The sequence below is a fragment of the Apaloderma vittatum genome, unplaced genomic scaffold, assembly GCF_000703405.1.
Source record: "Apaloderma vittatum isolate BGI_N311 unplaced genomic scaffold, ASM70340v1 scaffold17522, whole genome shotgun sequence".
Taxonomy (NCBI): domain Eukaryota; kingdom Metazoa; phylum Chordata; class Aves; order Trogoniformes; family Trogonidae; genus Apaloderma; species Apaloderma vittatum.
Window position 1 is genome coordinate 1 of NW_009705421.1, and position 18,631 is coordinate 18,631.

At 44.9% G+C, this 18,631-nt stretch overlaps 1 protein-coding gene across 1 annotated transcript; it reads right to left on the reverse strand.

The window, feature by feature from the left end:
- Positions 1-1,257: 1,257 nt before the first annotated feature.
- LOC104269982 (wee1-like protein kinase 2) lies at positions 1,258-15,070 on the reverse strand. Its single transcript, XM_009865401.1, has 11 exons — positions 14,738-15,070; positions 11,056-11,255; positions 10,479-10,527; positions 7,022-7,194; positions 6,272-6,393; positions 5,121-5,267; positions 4,226-4,327; positions 3,809-3,894; positions 2,575-2,745; positions 2,350-2,492; positions 1,258-1,414 (listed from the first exon to the last, which is right to left on the reverse strand). The coding sequence occupies exons 1-11, from the start codon at positions 15,068-15,070 to the stop codon at positions 1,258-1,260; spliced, it is 1,683 nt and encodes a 560-aa protein (XP_009863703.1).
- Between the last annotated feature and the right edge of the window lie 3,561 nt (positions 15,071-18,631).

The following is an 18,631-nucleotide window of genomic DNA, read 5'->3' on the forward strand; positions in this document are numbered from 1 at the left end:
GAGGGGTGTGGGTCCGGCCACCCTCGGTCACAGTTTCGCCCACGGACGACTGATTTCTCCTGCGTGGGAGGGAAGGAGACCCAAAGGGCGGGGGGAGGGAAGGAGGAAAGGAAAGAAAAAAAAAAAAAAGAGAAATTCACTGCGTCGTAGGTAAAAGGATTTAAAACCCCCACATCTTTATTTGCACGTTTCTCTTTGTACAGCATCCAACAGTTTAAAAGCCAGCACTGCCCGACGCTTGGAAACAAACTCGCATAAAATCAGAGAAGTTGCCAACTTCACACTCTCCCTGGTAACTACCGCAGTGAGACAGGACCAGCAAGGACTCCTAAAGTTACATTAAGTGGAAGGGCAAAATTTAATAAATACCTACACATTTTACAGGGGCAACTGCAAAAAAGTGCCAAAGCCTAATGAGCCCTTTCCGATTTCCCTCATTTTTGGCCCACGGCTGCAGCTCACAGGCAGGCACTTGCACCGTAAGACCCGGGAAGGGAAACAGGCACAAAGACCCACCTGCCAGCACTGCCACAGGCATTTCCCCCACTGTAACAAGGAGTCCTTGCCAATCGTCATAAAACAAGTCAGGCATCAGGGACTAGTCTGTGAAAGCTTAGCCATATCAGCCAACTTTCAGTAACAAGCACAGTATCATGTAGGGGACTTGGACTTCCACAAGTAAGGCTCCCTTAACTCAGAAGGGTTTCCTGTATCTGTGTCTGCCTCAGTAAAATGCCACTCCAACCACATCTCGGGTCCACCAGGACTACGTTACCAGTCTGTCTCCTGATGTGTGGTTAAAACTGTCTACCATAATATCCCCACCTTCTCACTTCAAGGAGGACCCACCTACATCTACAGATGGCCTCCATGTGCAGCCACTATCTCCCCTCTAAAGATACACAGGTGGACAGAGTGTTAAGACCACACAAATATCATCAGTAATAGGGCCCACCTAAACAGAGAGGGAAGCAAGTAGAAGAAATGCCATCCTCTCCCTTGTATAGTAAAGCTATTCTTAGTCTAAAACAAGACCAGTTAGACAAGAAATTAAACAGGTAAAAGACTGAGGACAATAATCTTAAACCCCATGACCTGACAGCTATACTCATTCTTCCCTTAGCCAACATTTTATCATAACTAATGAGGGAACCAGAAAATACAACAGGGAGAGCTAATATGGGGCATTGGTCTGTGCAGACCCTGTGCTTTTACAGGGCCATTCAGCAGCCAGAGCTTTTGGGACAACACAGAAGTTCAGTAACCCAAAGTAAAGCTAAACGAGCGACAACTCTTCCCTCCCACCAGGCGCTTTCTGCTCTGCTTAGAAGAGGTTGCAGACTCTTGCAACTTGTCACTTCCTAGGGGCCGGTCCTTCATGAGGGTCTGAGCAAGGCGGGCTGCTTTAAGTTCCCTGCAGGGGGGAGATGGAAGGAAGAGAAGAGGAAGAAAACCATATCATGCACAAATCCCCGTCAGCTACAGAAGAAAGCTATGAACAATCTTGCACAAGAGGGTCACTCCAGTACTCCAGCATTGCTGGAGAGGTGTGACTTTTGACCCTACAGAGTGACATGAAGATGACTGTAGGTTTATTTAAAGTTTCTACTTCAGAACAGATCATCTTTGAAGGTTTACAAAAGAAAACCATGCATCAGGTCAGCAACAAACACCTGGACTGGCACCAGTATGAGGTGTCCCTAGCTCAGTTCTTCTCCCATTGTTTCAGGTATTTGCAATGGCGAAACTTGGATCAGTATTACCTCATGCAACACAAATACTTATTAAAGGCACATGCTGCTTTTCCATTGCCTTTTTCCCTGATGCCTGCTGCTCTTCCAGAGCATATGCTCTCCTGTCTACATGGAAAAAGATCTATTCCCCAGCTGACTGCTGCACTAAGAGAGGTGGTGGGGCAGTTCATAGATTCCAGCACCTCAAAACCTTATTGCCAACAGCAGTGAGAGGGAGCAAGGGGAAAGAAAGTGTCTGCCATCACCTGGTATTTCTCTTCCTTCTGCACTAGACCACTATCTCAGAGCAGTATCAGTTCCTCATCTGCCCACTGGCTGCATATTGTATCCATATTTTCCATCACCAGTGGGTGCAGTAAGCATGCAAGTTCACTGCTCTGATTTAGACATCTCCTCAAAGCCAGAAGTAAGCAATAGCTGCTTGGGCACTACAAGTCCCTGCTACAGCCCCATCACCCTCCCAGCTCCAGGCACAGGAGCTGACTCTGTATTTCTGCACTTTGGGTCTCCCAGTGCTATCACCCTATATTCAAGCCTGGTGATCTGCACTTGTTGCACCCATGTCTTCTCCCCTTCATGCCCAGCTGAGGCCTACCTTTCCAGCATGGCAGTCTTGCATTTCTCCACATTTAGCTGCTTCTGGAGCTGCACAGCTTCTCCACATGAAGGACGGAGAACTGGATGTTTAGTAAGAGCAGTGGCAGAAGGTCTTTCCACTGGGTCAGGATGGATCATGAGCTAGAAGGCAAAGAAGTTCCAGGTTTAACACTGTCACATGCCAATTGGCAAAGCCTGCATCCTGTCAGGACTACTTCTTCACCTTGAGGAGCTCAAGAAAGCAATGAGGAAGCTTCTGGGGAATTGGTGGGATATTGCCTTGGCGGATGTGGTGCCACATGGTCCCGTTGTGAGGCAGTGGTGCCGAGCCGGCTGCCAGAGCTACTGTGAGTGCCAGAGCAAAGATGTCTGCCTTTGGCAAATGACCATATTGCTGTGGAAAGAAGATAAACAGTTATAGAAAGTAAGCATCTTGATATACTCAAAGACAGGTCAGGGTACCAGCTCAAAAAGAAACAGTTGAACATGTGTGACACTGCCTTCACCCTTCCTGTTAGCTGTTTTCTCCTCTTTAGGATAAAAATATCAATAGCAGGTAGTACTGGCAACTAATAGCATGTTGCCTTTCACCCAGTCACAAGGAGCTTGCAGCCCACATTAGGATCACCACAGCAAATCCAGAGGACGGTCTAACAAATATGTGTGTCCAGTCTGCACAAGGCAATGAACTGGCCATGCCCAACTCTAGCTAAAGATCGCATGTGGTATGTTGTCCCAACAGTTCCTAAATCTACTTGCAACACAAAACACTCTCACTTAAACAAGTTGATGAACACATCCAAACTGGTTGTTACATACCAATTCCCTTTTTGCTCACCAGCCAGAGTGGCAAAACTGCAGTCAGTTTAAGAGGCATGTTGTGCCTCTGACCTCTCCACACTACTTGATCAGTGTTTGTCATAAAAGGTGTTTGTCTGGGTGCATGTATTCCTCAGTAATAGGGGGCCGGTTAGCTCAGTGGTTTGAGCACGGTGCTGGCAACAATGACCAACGCCGAGGTCGCAGGTTCCATTCCCGCTCGGTTCCCATGTGTTGCCTGATCTAGTCGAGAGGTGGCGTCCCTGCCCATAACAGGGAGGTTGGACTAGATGATCTCTAAGGTCCCTTCCAGCCTATGCCATTCTGTGATTCTATGAATTGCATCCAGCAGTTTAATCTCAGCTAGGTGTGTAAATGATAAACAGATAAAGGTTTTGTCCCACTCATCACTTGCAGGCAGAATAGTTGCAAATAATAGTGTTAAATATTACATGACAAGACCCACACCTGTACTGTTCTAAATAAAGTCTTAATTTTGCTGATTTCACGGCCATATCAGACGCAAGAAAAAGGGAGTAAGACACGGAATATCCCAGACTAATATTTTTGCTACAGTTGTTTTCTCCTCTTTTGCTCACCACCCTGTTCCCTCCACCTTACCCCGCCAGCAGCCATACCTCTTGCAAAATCTCATTGGCCAAAAAACGTCTGTCTCCTTCCTCCACCTGGGGGTTAGCTATTGATGTCACATGGCCAAGGTCACCTGAGACAAAGAACAAGCAACTAATGGAGCAAATTGATGTAGATCTCCATTAATGAAAAACCTGTGCTTTATAGGCACCAACAAAGCAATCAGGAAATATTTCTTAAGAGAGCAAGCCTGCTCCTGCTTAGGAGCCTGGGCTTGGAAACAAGTATATAAGTTTTCTAGAACTTGTCTTGTTAGAGGAGTTCATTCTGGTAGGAAGCAGAGGCATTCGGGATCATGCCATCAGTTTTGTCTGCAACCCTCTTCAGCCAGCAGGACAGAGCAGTATCAAACCACAGTGAGCAGCCCTAATCTTAAGTCAGTTGTAAAGTGGGCTAAAACCTACCGATCTTGTATATCACACCAGAAGAGAATTCATCTTCACTGTCACTCTCTTCCTGCCCAGCAGAGCCCACAACTGCCAACTTGTGACAGATGAAGATATTACCTGCAAGACAGCAAAGCTTAGCAATACCGTGATAGCAGCAGCCAGACTGCAGCAGCCTGACAACTTTGTAAAAATCCCACCTGTCAAGCTAGTTAAGCTTTGCAGCCAGAGAAGCTGCACACGTGCTTCCCACCCGTGAGCCTGCTTTCTGCCCAGCTCATATATTCAGCAGTACAGCTGACAGAAGACAATTTATCTTGTGCATAAAACATCCTAGTATAATCAACTTTTCTGCCTCTTCTTCTGCACCCTCAAACTAGAAGTAACACTTTAGCAGGAAAGAGGGGCTCTGCTTTAAAGAGTGACCAGTGGGTCTGGGGGGAGCATTGCCCTGGGGGGTGTCAATCCTCAGCTGCAGAAAGGAAAAACTTGTTACTAGTTTTTGTGGGAACTTAATCCCTCGGAGTGGGTACAATAAATATTCACTTCTCACTCCGGCTCTCACATACAAAGGTCAAGTGTTGTGCAACAAGACAGCAGCAAATAAGGAAGTCCCCATCTTCGTTGGCAGCCCTACTTGCTCTGTCGGTATGAAAGTGATTCACAGGAGCCTGCGTTATGAAGATCACACGACAAATAAAATGGTGCCAGCTGTCACAGAAGGTTCAGTTTTAGAGCAGCATTAGCACCAAGATTAAACAAAACAAAACTCACAAGACATTGACCTTTTAGGGCAAGATCCTCTTTCTTTTGAAGCACTGTAATAGATCCAGTCAGGAGGACCTATTACAGGCCCTATCCCTAGCAGGTCACCTGGAGAGACCTCCATAAAGGCGGAAAGGACTATACTTACTGGGCTTGATATCCAAGTGCACAAGGCCAGAGTTGTGGATATATTTTAGCCCCATGGAGACTTGTAACAATATTTCTTTCAGCTCTGCTTCTGGGAAATACTGACCAAGCTTTGCATTTTCCAGCAGCACATCTTGGAGACTCCCACCTAGGTGAAAACAGTCAGTCAGATCTGAGAGAGATCTTTTGGAGCAGCATCTTTGAAATAACTTAGTGAAAAAAGCACTTGCAGGCTTGCTAGTAGTAAACCCCAGCCAGACCAGCTCCATATATTCTAGTGATCAAACTTGGACATCACCATTTGGCTTCAGCCTTAAATTGCCTCGGAGCACCCTGCCTTCTGCTTTCACTACTTCTTTAGTCTCAGATGTTCATCCATGAGAAAGCAAAAAAAAAAAAAAAAAAAAAAAAGCCTCAACACCGCAGCAATGTTCACCACATTTCATGGTTACCTCTACCAGATTCAAAGTTATCACTTCCAACAGCTATCATCACTCATCACTGAGCCCCAAAACTGCAGGAGCCGTTAAAAACCAAGAACTATGTACTTGCCTTCAGCTCCTACAGTAGCCAGAGTTGCCTTTACCAATATTTCCCAAACAGTGGTATGGACAAGGGCAAACTCAAGTAAAAGTGTACTATCCTGCCTGCAGCACCCTCTTTACAGATTGCTTGATTATTTAGCGCTCTGCAGCTGTTGAATACATTCTCCTAGCCAAGTTGCAAAATGCCTTTGTTTCAACCAAGTAGCCACTCCTCAAATCATTATTCCTCTTCATTAAGAAGGCTTAATTTCCAAGATATATGGCACTTGAATTAGCTGCTCCTGAGTCACTCATATCAGGTTTTACCTGGGCAGATCTAGATACAGCTCTAAGCATCGGCATGGGGAATGCTTTTCCAGGCAAGCCAATGTGTAGGAATAGTTTTAAAGTCCCACAAGTTAGGTAGCGTTCACTACTTTTAAGACACTGGTACCATTCAGAGCTTTGTCTAAACATTATGAGCCCTTATTGGGTTCTCCATGGAACTACAGCCCCAGCACAGGTTTTTTTGTGGCAAGACAAGCCATCCCATATTTAAAGTACAGAAGAAGGTAAGTGCACCCCAAGATCCGGCAGTCTCAGCCTTGATCAATGTCACAGCTCTTACCATTGCAGTGTTCGTTTTGGATAATCATGTGATCGTCCTCTGCCCATGCCGAATAGTAGCGCACAACGTGGGGATGGTGCCCAAGGACAGCATGAGCGTAAACCTCACGCAGGGCCAGCTGCCTAGAGAAGCACACAAAGGAAAAGCAGAGGTGACAGAGTGCCAGGGTCCTGCTTGGCACCATGAGAGGAGCCCTGGTTTGAGAAAGGGAAAGCAGAGGTGTTTAGGACTTTCTTTTGGGTTTTGGCAGATGGACTGGCTCTCACAACTGCTGAAGCAAAACTTGCCCTTGCTCAAAAGATGCAGAGCAGCCGTCAAAAAAATAAAAATAATTAACAAAAGACTTGTTTGGTGATTTTTTTGAGGCAAAGGCAGCTTCAAAGGCTTTGCTTTAGCATGCAGGACAACGCTAGCTGGTTAACACAGATGGGAGCAGTACTGGCTGTACAGCAGGGTAGGGACATACCACAAATGAACTATTTGCCTGTCATTTTAAAGAGACTGGCTGGACTCGAGAAGTTCCGGTAAGCTGTCATCTCACTTGGCAATGCATGTGGCTTTTTCCCCTTTCTCAGACTCTTATATCCAGTAGTCCTAAAGCTCCTCCACTCTCCTGTTACTTAAGAGTGCAACAGCAGCTGATTTTTACTCCCTCACTTACCTTTAGATCCACACCCCCCCCCTTCCCTATCACGCCTCCCAAGAACATGCCCGTCATTTCAACTGGCAGTTTCTAGCTAGAACACTCACTCATCTGAGGATCCTGCCAGAGGCCTTTTGGAGCGTTTGATGGCATAAAGACATCCATCAAGGCGTTTGATGCACTTGTAGACAGATCCAAATTCCCCCACACCAATTTTTTCTAGTTCCAGGAACTCCTTCTTGTAGCGGGAAACCATATTGCTCTCTTTCAGAGGATATCTCTACAAGGTCATAAAAACAGAGATGAATATGAGTTGAAAAATTTAGTTAATAGATATATCTGTCATATTTTTAGAGCCGTGTACTTCAGAACTGAGCACTTGCTCTCACAGAGCATCCATATTGCTGCTTCTCATTTTCTGGATGTCCATCCAGGCATGCATGCAGGTGTGCTGCCAGTTCTTCGTGAAACATAACCTCTCACTTAGGTATGTTGTGGGGTTTTTTTCTGACCGCTGAACAAAAGTCATCTTGGCCCTATTTGGCCTAGGTTTTTTTGTTTGCTTCATAGAATCATAGAATGGCCTAGGCTGGAAGGGACCTTAGAGATCATTTAATCCAGTGCTCCCTGTCATGGACAGGGATGCTTCTCAACTAGATCAGGCAACACATAGGGACCAAACGGGGATCAAAACCGCAACCTTGTTTTAAAAATCATTACTTGCTAGCCATAAAGGTGGAAAACAAGGTTAAGAACTGTAGTCTAGTGAGCTGTATGTGCCTAAGCCTCATTGGGTTACTGCCATCACATTTCTCCCCTTGGCAGCCCTGCCCAGTTCATAGCTCTGTGGCTGATGGGGTCACTCAAGGATGAACAGCATGCAACAGCAAAATACTTGTCTTTTGCCCAGGTACTGCAGACTCAAGAAAACCTATTACCAGTTCGTTGGACACCTGTCCTGTCTATTACCCCCCGGAGGTGTAACCTTTTACTTCCTTGTGACCCCTCTTACCACCCAGCACGGCACACAAGAGCCAGCAGTGGCCTTGGTCACTGTAGGAATAAGTATAAGCAAGAGCCTTTCTGCATACCAGTCCCAGGCAGTAACTGTAAACATCAGGGGTTATCACTGCCAGTAGCACACACTGTCTGCAAAAACGTGCCGCTAACTTCAGAAAGTGCAGCCTTTTAGAAGACACTAAACTGAAAGGTAAAAATCACTTAACAGGACTGGGTTTTTAGCTAAACCCAGGACACCAGCCTTGCTAAGTAGAAGTCCAGGACTCCTGAATTAACCAGACTCACATACTGAACTTGTGTTTAAACAAGAGCTATTGTCTGTTTTGAGCTCAGGAAGAGAAACTTGGTGTGTTGGCTTAATGGGGCCCCAGCTATGTAAAAGCTACTTTACCCTGGCACCAAAGGTCACCTGCAGCAGGGACATTCTGCATCAGTTCAGGCTCTCAGCAGGCTTGAAGCACCAGCTCTTGACTAATGACAGATTAGCAGGTCCCCATGTATCTGTTTTGTACTGCCAGTGATTTCTCCCCAGAAGCCACTTTTCCACAAAGGCATAAAAGCCTGCAGAACAGCTGGAACATCTTTATTTCTACAGTAACAGTCACTAGGGAAATAAAAGTTATGGTACTTCTTGTAGAGTGATGTCTACTGATAGGGGAGATAAGAGATAAGCAGTGGAGCATGAAGCGAACAACTACAAGAGAATGGAATAAGTGATTTTGCTTCATCTTCCTGCATCCCTTACGGGGACAGTGGTTTCCACAGAAACCACTGCTGTGATGGCTGTAGTATATGGCATACGGCCTTAAAATGTGCAGGTAAAGAGTTGCTCCTCACAACCAGTAAGATGTGGCCCATTCACGACCGATTGTATTTCATGAGGCAACAGTATTTTAAAAAGCTCAGGGAATAAAGATACCTCCTAGTACACAATTCTATCTCTATATTGTATAATCTAATCAGCACTTAAGTAGAATAACATTTCAGTAAGTCAGAAGTTATCTGAGGCTTTCTCCTAAAGAAAAACAATAATTCTAGTAGCCCCAGATGTTACCTGGTAGCAGATTTACGCTGCAGCTATAGTTTTTCTATGAAAAATTTCTCTGCAATACCAGTCTCGTCGACTAGAGGGTACCATTACTCTCCCAGTAAGCCTAATCGTTTCGCAGTTAAGAGTGAACAATTCTACCTACTTGCACAAAGCAAGATACTTCCTTCAAAGGCTACTCAGGGAAATTTAGATTTTTACTACATCCGAGTGCAAATATTTAATTCAGGCTTGCCTTGCCTTCCAGAAGGCAGCTGTGTGTGTAGCTTCCCTCCAGATAAAGCTGAGAAAACAGGTGTCTGTGGGGCACGAGTTCCCACACCAGTTCCGCCAGTGCAGCTGGGGGTATATAATCATAGAATCATAGAACAATTCAGGTTGGAAAAGACCCTTGGGATCATCAAGTCCAACCATTGACCCTACACTACAAGTTCACCCCTAAACCATATCACCCTACACCCCATCTAAATGACACTTGAACACATCCAGGGATGGCGACTCAACCACCTCCCTAGGCAGTCTATTCCAGTGTCTGACCACTATTTCCGTGAAGAATTTCTTCCTAACGTCCAGCCTAAACTTGCCCTGTTGCAACTTGAAACCACTCCCCCTGGTTCTGTCCCTAATTACCTGTGAGATGAGACCAGCACCAACCTCTCTACAATGTCCTTTCAAGTAATTGTAGAGCATGATGAGATCCTTCACACTCTACCCCATGCAGCCAGGCCAACACACCCCCCACTGCTGAGGTTTGTCAGCAAAGCACAGAGATGAGAAATGGCAAGAAAACTTAGGTTTGTGTTGTAAGAAAGCGTTTGCTGTTCTGTAGCTATGTAAGCTGTGGTGTGGCCTTCCCTTGGATCCCAAGGCACATAAGCACCCCCTAGCTGGACATTTTCCTACTGAAGGAAGGTATAGAATTTGCTACCTTGCTTCAGAAGTCTGCCGTTGTGTCTACTGCAACTGAAACTCTGCTCTCGGTACTTACCCACACCAGAGCCCTTCAGCTTGGTCTTGGTCTTTTTGCAGTGCAGGTCCATGTATTATTTGCAATACAAGAAGCCATGTTCCATTCACATTTAGAGATGCTCAGTACGCTAATTCATAGGAACAGCAATACATCCACTTTTTCAAACCACAAAGGTACAGTCACTGTTTACACTAACTCAACTATACAGTAACAGTTCCCGTTGAGGAACCCAAATCCTAACATATTTCTTAAAAAGACCTCCTGACCAAAACCATCGAGTTTTGAGTTTACTTGTGCTGAAGGAATTGGAAACTTTGACAAGTTTCCTGTAGAGCTAAGAATCATGTCCAACTTTGTTGATTCAAACAGCTGTTAACAGAAAATATTCAGCTTGGAATTACTCTGCCTAAGTATTCATCCTCTGTCATAATGCCACAACTTATAAATAACAGAATAAATTTCATCAAGCGCCAAATCTTTACAAGTATCTTATCCTCTCTGGGGGCAGACATACACAGACATTCACCTGTGTAGGTATCTCCTGTTCTGTCTGGCTTCTTGGATCAGGATCCCTCCTGTAACAGAAGTTTGGAATAGTCTGGATGTATCATTTCAGTTCAGCAATCTAACTGAGATTTGAAACAAAAATCTTTTAAGAGAATATCCAAACCTTGTTTCACAGTTTAATTGAAGATTTATTTTGCAGACTCTTAATACACATCAACTGAGACCTTAAAGACTGTAGTCTCAGACTAGGAAGTCTTTATTTCTGTCTAGGAAGCCTCCAGGCTGTGGCTGTGTATATAACTGAATCAAGCTCCACTGTACCCATAGTTGAGAAAGGGGTACAATTTTTCTCCTGCAGCCATATCATTGAGCTTAGCTGTTGACCCACCCACTTACATTTCTGAACAAAGGAAATGATTGATTTTATTTATATTTCTATTACTTTCATATATCTGCTAATGTTTGCTCTGCACCAATGAATACTATGGAAGTGAATGATTCATCGTTAGCAAATAAGTCCAGGTACTAAACATCTTCATCATTAATTATCTCCTTCAAACAGTCTCCTTCCAGCCTGTTATTTAAGAGTTACTTACATCTCTCCTCTGGTCTTCCGCTTGCCATTAGGAAGAAATAGCATTTGTCGATATGACTCTGGTGTAAAGGGATTAATGTTGACAAGAGAAGCTTGGGTAGAGTCATCAGAGTTAGATCCAGGAGTAAATCTCAGATGTCGGAAGCCTTTGAGTGGAACCTTTGTCCCAGATGAAGGAAAAGCTGTGTTTGATAGTAGGCTCTGTATTGAGGAAAAATAATTAAAAAAAAAAAAAAGCAGATAAGACAGCAAAGCATTTTTGTTGATGCTATGTCAGAACAAAAATATCTACTCCTCTGCAAATCAAGAACTCAACTCCCTTCTTTATGATAGCTGAAACATTAAAACCATGCATCCCTAATTTAGTCCTGATGGTTTTCTTCTCCTTCCAGAAAACATTGCCTTCTTTGCTAAGCCCTTTCAGACTCTATTCCCTGTTCACTTGGATGAGGCCCGAAGAGACATTTTGGCAAGCAGAGTCCTCAAGAGGAACCAGCTGCTCAGCTTTCTCACCTACAGAGACACACAAATTAAGTCATATGTTAAATTAGCATGGAAGACTTGGTTCCATCAAGCATAGACTTGCATCAGTTTGGTCAGAATAGGTTTGTCAGGAGATGAGCTAGAACATCACCCAAGTTCCCTTTCAGTTCCCCAGCAATAAGCAGCATTGGTATATGGAAAATGGGTAGAAATATTTTTATATGGCTATTGGAAAAGTCACCAGAAAACAGATCTCCTGTAGAAGAAAAACCAAAGCTTCAGATATTTAAGTTTGGAAGGAACCTCTGGATCTTCTATGATTCAGCTTCCCCCTAGAAAACAGGCCATTGGGTTTCACCTCCCAGTCTTGATCTGAAGACAGAAAAATCTGCTTTCCATGACTTGACCCCTTCAGTAACAATCAGCTTTTTTGAAACATAAATAGTTTTGACTTGATTCAGCTTCAAGAGAGTGGTGTAAGGTCTAAAGGGGTTTTTAACACCTTTCTTCTAGTTAAAAGCCTTTTAAGAACCCAGAACTCTCCCTGTCATGAAGATCAAGATACTTCTGTGTCTTCTTGGTCCAACAGTGGTCTTTCTCTTGTGACTGGAGATGTGACTCCAGGATCATGCCACCTAGAGATGAATCCTGTATCCCCCTAACTGACACTGCACTCGTGGATATAGCTCTTTCTAGGACATCCCTGTGTTTCTTTACCATACTTGGAAGTTCAGCTTCTAGTTTACTATGACCCTGAAAGGGCTTCTTGATCACTTTCTCAAGCTCTGGTCTGCATCTCCTTGCTCTTGGATGAAAAAGTTCTGCATATTCATCACAGCTAGGCTCCGTGAATGAAGATATGGGAAGGGCTCTACCCACACTTGCTAGAAGCACGCTGATGGCTAAAAGGCCGATGCGGGATAGGCAAGTCTGGTTGCAAAAGGCACAGCGGAAAGTCTCCTTAGGCGGTATTAGCAAGGCACGGTTCTTTCTGCATTGTCTTTTCTCCTCGAGACTAACTCTATGTGTGTTCTCAAAGGATGCAGCAGCGTTATGGATGGTGTGTCTCCACGTCTCCCAACTGGAGGCCAGAGTGGACCACTGATGGTAGTCAATATGGCCAAAACTGAGGTATAGTTTCAGAGTGTCCTTGTATCTCCTCTTTGGGGCTCCTCTGTTGCAGCAGCCTGTGGCAAGTTCACCACAGAGCACAACCTCAGGGAGGCGGTGATCCTCCATCCTGGAGACGTGCCCTGCCCAGCGCAGCTGCGTCCTCAGCAGCATGGCCTCAATACTGGTGACCCCTGCCCGTTCAAGGACAGTAACATCAGTCATGTAGTCAGTCCAGTGGATGTTTAGGATTGTACTGAGGCAGCGCTGATGGAAGCGTTTGAGGAGTCGCAGGTGGTGGCAGTAGATGACCCCTGATTCAGACCCATATAAAAGAGTAGACAGTACAATGGCTCTGTAGACACTCACCTTTGTACTTTTCTTCAGGTGTTAATTGCACCAGACTCTTTTATGGAGTTTTCCAAAAGCTCTGTATGCCTTTGCTAACCTGTTGTCTATCTCTTTGACAATCTTACCATCTATGTTCTAGTCTAGCTACAAGTCTAAAATACCATTGCAGCCTGCTGTTGTATGAATGCAATTGCCATCTGCTCTGCTAGTGCTCTATTTCATAATTAAGCAGACTTGTCTCTTGCAACATCATCTGAGAACAGCTGCTGCCATACAGTGCTAGGCAGCTACTGTAACTAGCTCTAGCAATCTGTTCCAGGGTTAGATAAGTCTACAAAATAAAGTAATCTGCCTCCTCTGCCATGCATCCTAACTGAGGCTCCATTGCTCATCTGTCTGCTGTTAGATGTGGCTCTGCTCTCTTAGCCTTTCTCTCATCTCCTTAATGTTCAATGATAAATGCTCCCAGTCTCATGTATAAATAGATTTAAGCCCTTTTGAGCCCACTTTTTGCAGCACTTACTCTCAAAAGACAGTAAATAAAATGAAATTGATTTAATGAAATTGCTGCTCATAGCCCACAAGGTGACAAACCACAGGCAGCATGTCTTGAAGCATCCAGCTAATGTTGTCTACACAAGAGCACACACTGGAAGCACCCTGCACTACCAGTAGCTCGTCTGGTTTGAAGAGGATGTTCCAAACCTATTTTCAGAAGAGATTCAGGGAAATCTCTTATAAATGGTCACTGTAGGAAATTCTTGGAGCGGATGTCATTTAGAGCCACTCTCCTCTAGAGGGCAGCAGGACATTCCTCAGTAATATATGGCCACAGAGTTGATGATATGTGGCCATGGGTTCATCTTTCTCTCCACATAATCAGGTTTCTGGAAGGGGACAGAAGTCAAATCCTAGCTCAGAGGTACTAAAAGGACTAACCTTTTCTGTACCACTCAAGCAAAGGAGCAACCCGTCTATTAGTGATGCGGGAATATTCAAAGAGGACTGAAAAAGCTACATTTCATTGCAAGTCTTCAAGCCATTGCACACAACAGAAATTATCTAGAAAAGCAGTTATAGCCTATAGAAAAAGTTCCACAAAAAAGTAGGGCTGGGATCATTCCTCCAAGAAACTAGCTCTTTTTAGGACAGAGGAATACAGACTAACCTTCCTCCACAAGAACACACTGATTTGTAAACCTTTCTACAGGGGATTTGCTACCCTGAGAACAAAGCCTCCAAGCTCCCAGTTGAATGACAATCTCCTTGGAGATATTTATTTATCCCTCTGGAAGAACAGTGCATTCTTCCTACAGGGATGCTACAGATGCCCACTCCCCTAGACAGAATATGAGGTGCATATGGCCAGCCAAGGCACATGGTTGATTGTCCAGCTTTGGGGGCTTTTGCCCCTCCTCCCATTTTTTTTTGCTGGTTTGCCTTTTTTTTAAAAAAACTGACCCAATGGCAGCTAACTGGTTTTAACAATAGCTTGAAAAGACTCAAGGTATTTTCTCCCACACACAGGTTTTTATTCACACCACCAGAATAACTCACTCATAGCTAAGAAGCTCATGGTCCAGGTGTCTAAGGGAAGAGTAGAAGGCTAACAACAGTAACATGGAAAAAAAACCACTTTCCCCAGGACTAGCAACAGATCCCCTCACAACCCACGCTCACAAGAGATCCCCTGACCTCACCACGCCTGCTCAAGCACAAAGTTGATCACCTGCCATTACCTTGGGAGTGTGTGGGGTGTCACAGAGCTGCAGCTTCTTCCAGGTGATGTGCAGCGGTGTCTCGGCATTACCCCGGCTCCTGCTCACAATCGGGGAAGACCTCAGGGTGGGACTCAAAGAGGCTTTTGGCCTGTTTTGGAAAATGTCACTAAATTTTCTTCGAGGGGTTGCTAGCAGAGGACTGTTCCCTTGCCACTTCTGAAACTCAGAGCTCCTGGTGGGGCTCGAGTACAGAGCATCCTCTTCATTTATACTTTTGTCTTCACTGTCTTCTCCACAGCTGGAAAAATCCAGCTGCTGAATAAATTCATAGCTGGTGTCCCAGTCATCCATTTCAGCATATGAAGTGAAAGAGGTAGAGCGGATATTGGCCTGCTCTGTTAGAGGGAGAATAGCAGAGGAAGAAGGTAGCATTACTTACACAGGCAGATTAACCATCCCCTTCCTCTCCTTATGAAATGCATTAGTTCTACTCACCACATGCGCTCCCCCACCCCAGTCCCATATACACAAAAGCCTTGATCACTCAGAGATATCATTTGTTGGCATTAAGGAAGAGTGCCCTAAAACTCACAAATACAAATCCATTCAGCTACTGTTTACTCCCCTCATCATTTTCTACTTTCAATTTCTCAACAAAAGGGAAAAAAAAACCCCACACTACATACAGCTGCAAAAACAGAAGGGTGCCCCAAGATGTTACCAAATACCCTGCAGACAACCTTTCTCCTCCTCCAGCACATTTATAACCACCCACTCTACACACCTGGGCCATTGCTAATGGGAAACATCTGGAGCTCAGCAGCACCTGTGCACAGCCTGTGCCCAGGAAAGCTGGTGGCTCAGGGATTTTGCTCTGGATGTGGGTTTGCTGTGCCTGCAAACCAGCTCTGCAGGGAGCCAGGGCTCTCTCTGAGTCATCTCCTTTCTTCTGCATGCTCTTCCCTCCTCCAGCTTCCCAGGGCCTGCAAGGAAGTGGTGTTTGCTGACAGCCAGTCTGCTCCATGTTAATCCCATCAGAGACGAAGTCTTTGTGGGCTTTACTTGTATAAGCAATGAGTCTTGTGGTGATGGGGTCCTGCATTCTCATCTTTTAAGTCTGAATTTCACTTCTTGCGCTTGGATGTATCTTAGTTTACGCAAGCATTGCAGCCTGCATGGAGAGGTCAGTAGCCTAATTTAAACCATGTTAGTCTTCAGGAGAGAGTTAGGGACTACACTCAGGTCTATGTATGGGTTCCCATGTTGAGGTTTCAAGGGAGAGGAGGGAGAAGCTGGCTGTGTCGCTGAAGGCAGCCACGCAGGTAACCCACTCACCGCTCCTCTCTCTGCCCCTCTCTGTAAAAAACAAGGATCTTTCTGTTCTTTTGTGAGTGAAGAGAGACCAGAGTCAGCTTTAACTATTGGGGAACAAGGTTACAGCAGCCTTTTTTCTTCACATTGAGAACTGCTAGAAGGATACACAGAAATTGGAAGTAGCCACAGTCCAGAGGAGATGAGGGTTTATCAGAACTGATATGTGCACATATTGAAGAGAATTTGCACCAGAAAATAAACATGTCAATCTGAGGTCACTCAGGCTTCCTAACCTGGTCTTTGAGTGAAAGGTACAGCCATAGGGGTCTCTGAAGTTGCCTGTTAAGACTGTGACTAGCAATTCATTTGATACAGGCAACCAAAGCTGCCTGAGGAAGACATGCCAGGAACTCCCACCAGTTTTCACTGCTACCTCTGGCCCAGAGGTTGTACTGTTTCTTCCAGGCACAGAGCTCATTGCTGCCATGCAGGCTCCCTTCTCCTACAAAGCAGCCATTGCCCTTCCTTGTGCCTTACCTTGTGTGAGGTCCAAAAGCCTGGGAGTGCCAGTGCTGGCAGCTTTTTGCTATGAAAAACAGTTTCTGCAGCATCTGGCCAGCTGAGATACTATGACAGTACCACTTTAGTACAGCTGTGATGTGATTGTACTAATGAGGTGTTCGGTACTTGGAGTCTCGAGTAGGAGTATTTTATTTTAAATCTGAAGAAGTAATGCTTTTAGGCCCCATAACTATATTTTGATTAATAATCCAGCAATGAAACTCCTTCAACTACGGTTTTCAATCCCATCTGAGATATTTTTTAGGTTTTTCTTTCTCAGGGCCTGTGGCCAGTATCCATTTCTTCTAAGGGTCATATTCTCTCCTGGCCTAAGTATTTTCGATTTTGGTGAAATAGTAAAATAGAAAACATGGCCTTTGTTTTTTGCATGTATCCAACAAATAGTGTGCAGTCTCACACTTCTGGCCAAATAGATCCACCAGGTCTCTTGTCCCACAAGGGCTTTTTCACCAAAAGCCAAGGGCTCGGAGAGTGATGACATACCACGTATCTTGAAGCTGGCGCTGGCAGCCTCTGCTCCCCATCGCTGGCTGCTCCCCTCATTGTGTCTCCTCTCTCATTCTGGGGTGACCACACACCAGAGGGGAGCAGGAGCAGCTCTGCTTTGCAAATAACCCGTGTGGGTTGTGGAGGAATTTTTATCTGTGGTTTGTATGCCTTGCCTGAATCTCTGGGGGACAGACTGACATTTGTGCCGGCACTGAGGGGATGAAAGAGAGGAGAGAAACGAGCTGTCACTTTAGCATCACTGACACACAAAAAAAATATTCATCAGAATGAAGCTTGGCACTATCTACATGGTTAAAGCAAAGCACGTGGCCAAGTATTTGCAGAATCTGGCTTTTCTTTATACAGTAACAAAATATTGTGCATGGTTTGTTTGGGGTTTTTTTCCTTTACCAGTCACCTTCCATGAAAAACTCCATCTGCTAAACACCACCTACTGCAGTTTATAGCTCTGCGAAGTAAACTTGCGTATGGGCTTTCTGAAGTAAAATACCCACTCAGTGTTGGAGCTGTCTGAAATGAAGCTCACAGCAAATGGATGCTAATGTTACCAAAAAAAGAGAAAAGCAAAGCCCATGGTTGAGAAAACCGGATCATGAGTTTCTTAATGGTGTATTGAACACTCAGAGCTGCTCAACAGGAAAAAAGTTAGACAATTAAGGCTTTTATGATGATATCTTCCCTTTAATTGTGGCCTGCTTAATTGGGTAATCCAATTAATCAGAAAGTCCTTGGGAACGAAGTTAAACCTAATGACACTTAATGACATTGGTGGTAGCGTAATGAGGATGGTAATTACACAAAAGTTGGCTGCCTGTGGATGCCTCGGTCATGCTTGTGTCTCCATCTCCTCTCAAGCTAGTTCTGCCCGTTCCTTTGAAAACTGCTTCACGTCCTTCTATAGCACATATGTATAAATATATATATATACAGATACAACAGAATATACTGTATCAGTGATCTTACCAGTGTCTATAAATTATCTTATCAATTACCAATGACCCTATCAATATCTATAAATATCTAAAGGGTGGGTACAAGGAGGATGGAGCCAGACTTCTTCCAGTAGTGTCCAGTGACAGGACATGGGGCTAATGGGCACAAGTTGAAACACAAGAATTTTCATCTAAATATGAGGAAAAACTTGCTATAAGGGTGCCAGAGCACTGGCACAGGCTGCCCACGGAGGTCGTGGAGTCCCTGTTTCTGGAGACTTTTAAAATCCGCCTGCATTCAATCCTGTGTTATGTGCTCTAGGCAGTCCTGCTTCACAGGAGGGGTTGGACTAGATGATCTCTGGAGGTCCCTTCCAACTCTGACAGTTCTGTGATTGATATTGCTGACTCTTTCAGACTTCTGGCTTGCAGTGGAAGCTGCAGGAATTTGGGGGTGCAGGAGACTGCCCTATTTCTGGCCCTCAGGCTGCTCTGCCCAACTCCCTTGGCTCACCCAGCAGGACGAACTTCCCCTTAGCGCTCCTGCTCGAAAAGGCAGCCGGTCCGCACTGGG